This window comes from Solanum stenotomum, chromosome 7, assembly GCF_019186545.1.
Source record: "Solanum stenotomum isolate F172 chromosome 7, ASM1918654v1, whole genome shotgun sequence".
Lineage (NCBI taxonomy): Eukaryota > Viridiplantae > Streptophyta > Magnoliopsida > Solanales > Solanaceae > Solanum > Solanum stenotomum.
Genome location: NC_064288.1, coordinates 57,872,010 through 57,880,771, shown reverse-complemented (window position 1 = coordinate 57,880,771; position 8,762 = coordinate 57,872,010). Strand labels below are relative to the sequence as shown.

The window sequence follows — 8,762 nt, the reverse complement described above, 5'->3', positions numbered from 1 at the left end:
GTATATACTTCTTTTAATATTTTGTAATATGATTCAACAGCTTTTATATATATATATATATAAAAGTATCTTTTGACTTTATATATATAAGTTAAATTGTGGGTGATGAATTACCTAATTATATGAAATCCATCACTTTAATGTTGACACAATATGGACATCGTACCTATGGTAATTAATTAGCACCTAATTGTTCCAAAATTCACCATCTAATAGTAACATTGAGACATGATTTGATTGACAACAACATTTGTGAAACAAATTCATTGAAAAGGAAGAAAATTAAACAAAGACTATGGGAAGAACTAAGAAAATAAATAAATGTGGTCCCCCAAAAACTATAACAATTCCATGTCCAAACATTTTTTCGAAATAATATTCGGAAAAAAGTGACAATTCATGGCTAACGAGGCACTAAATATATTTTGAATAATTTTTATCTTTTAAGTTTGTTCCAATGAGAACTAGTTAACTTCCTGTATCTTGATACTTCTCGTTAAAAAAATAAATAGAATTCTTTAATTATCGTAAAAGAATTTCAATCTCGAATAAAAAAAATCTAATGGGAATATTATTTAATATTTATGTTGTAATTGATATTATATAGTTGAGATTGACAAGAAAAATGGAATAACGAAAGAAAGACATACCTTTTTCACCCTTAATGAATTTTCAAAAAGAAAAAAGTAATCTACATTATCTCACTTTGCATTGAAAGTTCATTATATTAACCTCACTTTCAACAACAACAATACATTCAGTAAAATTTCACAAACGGAATATGAAAAGGGTAGTGCATACACAACTTACTCTTATCAAAAGACCCTCATTCAGTAAAATTCCACAAATGAAATATGAAAAGGATAGTGCATACACAGCTTACTCTTATCTTGTGAAGATAAAAACGTTATTTCTGAAAGACCCTCCTATGAAGCATTATATTCATGAATAATAATGAGATACTACAATTTTTATTATTTAGGTCAATTTCTTTTTGTTTGTTCTTGATCAAAACTTTTAAAGAATCAGTGTCATTTTTTGTCATCACTATATATATATAGGAAGAACTATATATAGTGGAAAAATGAAAAGGAATAAATAGACCATTTGGTATTTTTGGGCCACTGATAGAAACATGAAGAATAAATAAATATACCATAAAGTTTTTATAGAAAGAGTGCACGTACGTAACTTCTAAAGTTCATGCACGGTTTCCAAAATAAAAATTGTATGTTAATAGAAAGGGTATAACATGATTGCATCTTTGACCTATTTATTCTCCACATACCCTTCCCACTACTCATGTCTTTCCCATTTTAGATGTAAAAGCGATTTTGTCGATTCAACTGAACTCTCAAATTTATAATCTTATATATACCATATAACTTTTTTGTCTATTCAACTTAACTCTGAAATTTATAATCTATATATACTATATAACTTTTTAATTATTAAGGAAATTCAGTTAAACTTTGCATTACTTAGCTCCGCCTCCATACATAGAAATGTAAATATATACGAATAATAAGATGACATTTATTCTGAACTGACTAATTTTAGACCGTGGAATAATTTTCTCTCTATTACACACATTAGGAATGAGAGCACATGCAATGCACGTGCCATTGGTGATGGTGTTGAAAATTGGTTTGGTTGAATGCAGAAAATATACCTGGATAGGGTCAATTATTACTGCAGAGAATATTGTAGGATATATATTATATTATATGATCAGTAGGATCAAGCAGAACATTAATTAAATAATACATCAAGCCAGAATAAGTAGGTTATCCAAAATAAACCACACCAAAGAAGAGAATATTGTAGGATATATATTACATTATATGATCAGTAGGATCAAGCAGAACATTAATTAAATAATACATCAAGCCAGAATAAGTAGGTTATCCAAAATAAACCACACCAAAGAAGGATAGCTCGATACACAAAGCATCTTACCTTAACATGGTCTAGGAAAGATCGGGTCGAACCCCAAGGGGTGTGATGTAGACCGTAGACAAGCATTAGTGACTATTTTCACAGCTCGAACCTCGGGAAAGGACAAGTCACACCCCTTGAGGTGTGACGTAGACCGTAGGCAAGCATTAGTGACTGATTTCACAGCTAGAACTTCGGGAAAGGCCAGATCGCACCCCAAGGGGTGTGATGTAGACCATAGGCAAGCATTAGTGACTGATTTCACAACTAGAACCTCGGGAAAGACCAGGTCGCACCCCAAGGGGTGTGACGTAGAAGGTAGGCAAGTATTAGTGACTGTTTTCACGGCTCAAACCTGTGACTTATAGGTCAAACAAAGATAATTTTACCATTGCTCCAAGGCTCCACAGGTAACAAGTTGTAGCAAATTGATGTAAAACTAAGATTTTATATGAACATAAAGAAGATAAAAAGTATCTATACCATTTAGCAGTACTCAAGGTGTGTACTTAACATAAGTATGCTGAAACTTTTTACATTTTTTCTATTTTTACATCTACTATATTTGTACCTTACTATCGTCTATCGTAAACGTTACCATCATCGCATTCCTCTGTTTGCATGAAGCAGAACCTTCTGAAGCTCATCGGCGAGTCCTGAAAAGAGCAGTGGTTTACAGATGATACCATTCATTCCGATGTTCAGGCATTTTCTGATATCTTCATCAGTAATTGCAGCTAAACCGATGATCAAAGGCCATGTCTGGCTTCGATGCTTTCGAAGTCTCATGGTAACTTCAAAGCCATCTAAATCAGGCAGGTGAAGATCCAAAAGTATAATTTGTAACAAGGACACAATGGGGCCAACAGCACCGAGGCATTCATATCCAGATGAAACTACAGTAACGATGCATCCCAATTTCTCGAGCATCTTCCTTGTTACAGCTCTATTCGAATCATCATAGTCAGCTAACAGAACTTTCACACCCTGTAAAACAGGATGTGGATATGTGGGATCAGAAGATTCCACATATTCGGACATGCCTATGGGAATTAACGGCTGCCTTTGGAATCCGACAATGACAGCCATGCCTTGATCAAAACCTTCTAAATTTTCGATTATAAAGATGTCTCCTTGCATCAACTGTTTCGACATTTTTCACATACCAGAAGGAAGTTATGATAAGGTTCAAATTCAAATAGCTAATATAAGGACATAAAATTCAAAAAGTACTAAAATAAACACGAAAATAAAAAGCTTACATGAACCAACTTCCTGCAAACAGCAAAGCTCAAACTCTCCTCAATGTAGTACGTCGGAGTAGCAGGGGTGATCTCTGACTCAGATCGATTAATTTTTGTGCAAATTTCAAATTTGATATAGACAATGTCGTTAGATGAGTTTGATCTCGGTGTTTTCCAACTTACATCATTTTCACTTGCTGAGAGAGCTTTGAAGGTAAGATGTCCTCCGTTGGTGCCATTCAAAAGATTTCCGATTATATGAAGTAAAACTTGAAAAAATCTTCTTTCATCACCCATGACTTGATTAGGAAATGATTTTTCAACCTCAATGGTAATGTTGTATCCCTTATACATACATAAAGATTTAGCGATACAAGCAGATTCTCGTATCAAGGAATGTAGCTGAAAATGCTTCATTTCCAATGGGAATTTTACGTTCTCCTTGGTTGAAGTAACTATAACATCATCCATCAGGGTGGAGACAACGTTGCTGGATTTGATTATAGAATGCACAAGAAGCTGTTGTTCATCTCGTAACTTCTCTTCCTGCAGCATCGAGAGCAGACCCAAAATTGAGTGCATCGGTCTTCTCAACCGATGGCTCATAACCGTCTGAAATGCACTCCTAGCTTGACTTGCTCTAAGAGCTTCCTCTCTCGCTTTTTGCAGTGCTTGATTCTGTTCTGTCAATCTGTCTTTGATATACTCAGATTCTTCAACCACTGCAGCATGGGACAACGCCACAGCAACTTGATCAGCTGCAGCCGTGACTATTTCAATTTCCTGGTTAAGCCAAAACCTACCATGTCCACTAGGTTGAACCAAAACGAGGATAGCATAACATTGCGAGACAATCTCATGAGTTTCACCTCTGAAATTCGAGACCATCAGCATTGGAATCCTAATAGCAGCCACAGTTTCTGGCTCACAACTCCCTCTACTGCTTGCAGCAGCAAGTCGGGAGCCCGCTCCAAGTATCTTTACATCATCACTCCCATTGATCTCTTTTACTTCTTGATCACTGATCGGGATAGGCACATTATACATACTCGAAACATTCTCCCTTGTAGTATCATGAGTCAGTTTCATCTCGGTTCTGTTCTCATTAGGCATCCATATAACACAATTCTGCAAACTCAGTAACTTCGATAGCTCAACAAGAGTTGTGTAGAGTATTGTATGACGATCAATTGACTTCCGGATCTCATTGGTAAGCATCCGAACATGCAGTCCAAGTTCCTCTTTTTGTTTTATTCTTCCAACTTCTCGATCAAGATCACGATTCTTTCGTCTCAGCATAAATTCCCTTGCCTTGGCTTTAAGCAGCAAAGGGATGAGATTCACAAGTGTTATAGCGGTGAGCATCGAGACTAATGCAGTGAGTAGTTTGCAAACAATAAGGGCAAGAATAAGGTGAAATGTGTATTTGCCAAAATGAGTCAAGAAGGTGAGAAAATGTGTTAAACCACATAGTACAATGAATGCTCCGAATTGAAAGAGCACCCATTTGAACGGAAAACTAGAACAGGTAACGAAGTAGATGATCTCGATTGGGATGGAAAAATAGGCCACTGCTATACCGAGATCACCAGCCTTTTGAACAAATAACATTGTTTCCATGCTCCAAAATGCATCACTATCATCACAAGGACATTCAATATAACCATCAACAAATGAAGCAACGATCGATAAAAACAACAACCATGACACTACTTTCTTCAACATTGCATCCAATAGAACTACTCTTGTTTACACCAATGCTGCTTAATGTACAATAACACACCTGATCAATCGAACCATATATGCTCAATAACTGGACCAAGTACACAAGAACCTACAATTTATTAATTCTTTTTAAAAAAGGACACTACCATCATTATAAAATTTCACAGATATACACAAATGAATGCACCAACATCCACTTGCAATTAACATAAGCTTGTCAATAACCAAAAGGAAGAACCTACAACAACAAACCTAGTGTAGTTCCCATAAGTGGGGTCTAGGGACGGAAGAGTGTACAGATACTTTACCCTTAACTCGAGCAGGTAAAGAGGTTGTTTCTAAACACGCACATCAGAGCAACTAAAAGAAAAATACAAAAGTAAAGAGGACATACAAAACCCCTACCTCGAGGAAGTAAAGAGGGTGTTTTCGAGAGCAGCTAAAGGAAAAATACAAAAGTAAAGAGGACGTAGAAAACAGGAAAGCATAACATAGAGAAAATGGAGTAATAACAATAACCAACTAATGTGACAACTGTTACAAAATGATGAGTAACAAAAATAGTAAGACAAGACATTTTTTCAGGACGAACTTAAGTGTCATATAAAATGGGACCGAGCAAAGTACTACTACTAGTATGAGCTGGGGAAAGGAAGGGCCTTAAAAAGTGTCAAATACCAACTAAGCCCCACAAGGCCACAACTTAAAAGGCATCTATTTATTTCAATATCAAAATTTTGACTTTCACAAGACTAAATATAACCAACCACTCATAAATATAACCTAGTACAAGAGGACTGAGAAATCCACTGTCCACCTCAACCAATTTAACTACAAAACAAAGAAAAACCAGAAAAACTTTAAAATCAAAGCTAAATTCCATTAACAAGAAACTTTAACATAAACAAATAAATAAAAGAACTAAAACTCATGTACAACAACATAACCAGTCTAATTCAACAAATAGTATATGGCCTCGAAAATTAGAAAGATTGTTTACGATAGACCTCGACTCAAAAAAAAATTGAAAAAAGAAAAGAAGTTATGGTGAGCTAAATTTACCTNGGTGAGAAAATGTGTTAAACCACATAGTACAATGAATGCTCCGAATTGAAAGAGCACCCATTTGAACGGAAAACTAGAACAGGTAACGAAGTAGATGATCTCGATTGGGATGGAAAAATAGGCCACTGCTATACCGAGATCACCAGCCTTTTGAACAAATAACATTGTTTCCATGCTCCAAAATGCATCACTATCATCACAAGGACATTCAATATAACCATCAACAAATGAAGCAACGATCGATAAAAACAACAACCATGACACTACTTTCTTCAACATTGCATCCAATAGAACTACTCTTGTTTACACCAATGCTGCTTAATGTACAATAACACACCTGATCAATCGAACCATATATGCTCAATAACTGGACCAAGTACACAAGAACCTACAATTTATTAATTCTTTTTAAAAAAGGACACTACCATCATTATAAAATTTCACAGATATACACAAATGAATGCACCAACATCCACTTGCAATTAACATAAGCTTGTCAATAACCAAAAGGAAGAACCTACAACAACAAACCTAGTGTAGTTCCCATAAGTGGGGTCTAGGGACGGAAGAGTGTACAGATACTTTACCCTTAACTCGAGCAGGTAAAGAGGTTGTTTCTAAACACGCACATCAGAGCAACTAAAAGAAAAATACAAAAGTAAAGAGGACATACAAAACCCCTACCTCGAGGAAGTAAAGAGGGTGTTTTCGAGAGCAGCTAAAGGAAAAATACAAAAGTAAAGAGGACATAGAAAGCAGGAAAGCATAACATAGAGAAAATGGAGTAATAACAATAACCAACTAATGTGACAACTGTTACAAAATGATGAGTAACAAAAATAGTAAGACAAGACATTTTTTCAGGACGAACTTAAGTGTCATATAAAATGGGACCGAGCAAAGTACTACTACTAGTATGAGCTGGGGAAAGGAAGGGCCTTAAAAAGTGTCAAATACCAACTAAGCCCCACAAGGCCACAACTTAAAAGGCATCTATTTATTTCAATATCAAAATTTTGACTTTCATAAGACTAAATATAACCAACCACTCATAAATATAACCTAGTACAAGAGGACTGAGAAATCCACTGTCCACCTCAACCAATTTAACTACAAAACAAAGAAAAACCAGAAAAACTTTAAAATCAAAGCTAAATTCCATTAACAAGAAACTTTAACATAAACAAATAAATAAAAGAACTAAAACTCATGTACAACAACATAGCCAGTCTAATTCAACAAATAGTATACGGCCTCGAAAATTAGAAAGATTGTTTACGATAGACCTCGACTCAAAAAAAAAAAATTGAAAAAAGAAAAGAAGTTATGGTGAGCTAAATTTACCTGAAAGAAGAAAGGAAAAAAAAACTCATCTTTCATTATCTGAGAAACATAAACCAAAAAAAAAAAGGAAAATAAACATTTACAAAGGCCTTTTGAGTCATCTTCTTTTCCAGCATTGGTATTATCAAAACAAAAAAAGAAAGAACAAAAAAACAATCTTTTGCCCACAAAAGCTCCAAATACTCAACTACTCAAAAAAAAAAAAGAATCAAAACCCAATGCACCTACAAGAAGAAGAAAAAGATCCAATTATCCAGATGTAACAAATCGGGTACCACATTACTACCCGGGTTTCAATCAACTAATTAAAAATTTTCTTCAAGTAAAAACTGAGTTTTTTTTTCCATTTTAATCACCACCTTCCTTGTATACAAGCTAAAACATTATAAAGAAAACATTTTTACACTTAAAAAAGAAGAAAGATATGATTTTTACACCCAAAAAGGAAAAAAGATGAGATTTTTACACCCAAAAAAGAAAAAAAGAACAAAAAAGACAGAGAACTTCACTGATTCTTCAAGAATTAAACACCCTTTTCATTTTATTACCTTTTTCTTTCTCTTCTGAGCTCCAATGCAAATTTAATTTCAAGAACAGAAATTTCCCTTAGGAAGAAAAAGTAGAAATGTTGAAGCAGTGTTGTTTTATAGAGAGAAAAAGAGAGTGACCTTATACAGAGCAGAAAAATGCAAGCAAAAAAAGAGGTAGAAAAGACAGGAAAATCTAAGTTTGGGGGGTGGGGGGTGTGGGGTGGGGGTTGAGTGGGACCCACAAACCTTATGTGAAGAGAACTTAGACACAATTCTACTCTTAAATGTCCTCTTCAACCTCCCTATAAAGTATACTTAAAAAAATTAGAAGCAAATCCTTTTAACTACAATTATTATTTTAAGAAAATTATCATTAATTTACTTAGTTCTATTTAATACTCACTCTAGTTTGATACACGTATTAAATTATTTCAAAATTATAGTACTAAGATTAAAATTTTTGGATTAATTTATCCCACTTGAGAAATAGTGTAAATTAATCGCAAGTTAAATGGAATAAGATAAGGTATTTTAAAATTAAGTTTAGATTTATATTGCATTTAATTGATACTATAAATTTATCTTGTCAACCAAACAGAGTATAATTCTTAGCTTTAACTTAATTACGAAATACTTCATATTATCCAGCCTACCAAACGAGCCTTCTATGTCTCATCATTTTATAGAGGCTCAAATTTATATATGTGGTCCCTCAAATTTGACTTTTGTTTTAATTTGATACCTTAACTAAAGGTGGTATTTTATTGAATACTTCAATAATTTTTAAAGTGTTGAATATTAAATACTCTTTATGTCACAATTTATGTGATATTTTTCATTTTTCGAAAGTCAACCAGTTTAAGTTTGATTGGAACTTTTATGCGTGGAATCTTCAATTTTTTTAAAATGAAATTTA

At 34.0% G+C, this 8,762-nt stretch overlaps 1 protein-coding gene across 3 annotated transcripts; it reads right to left on the bottom strand.

Moving 5' to 3' along the window:
• Positions 1-2,398: 2,398 nt before the first annotated feature.
• LOC125871558 (ethylene receptor 2-like) lies at positions 2,399-7,996 on the bottom strand. Of its 3 annotated transcripts, none has more exons than XM_049552184.1 (3): positions 7,865-7,996; positions 3,201-4,942; positions 2,399-3,081 (listed from the first exon to the last, which is right to left on the bottom strand). In XM_049552184.1, exons 2-3 carry the CDS (start codon positions 4,905-4,907, stop codon positions 2,539-2,541), a joined length of 2,250 nt encoding a protein of 749 aa, XP_049408141.1. In that variant the 5' UTR covers positions 4,908-4,942; positions 7,865-7,996; the 3' UTR covers positions 2,399-2,538. The 3 variants fall into 3 exon arrangements, with proteins under 3 accessions (XP_049408141.1, XP_049408140.1, XP_049408139.1); XM_049552183.1 differs by having other exon boundaries at positions 3,201-5,016; positions 7,865-7,990; XM_049552182.1 differs by having other exon boundaries at positions 3,201-4,965; positions 7,865-7,990.
• Between the last annotated feature and the right edge of the window lie 766 nt (positions 7,997-8,762).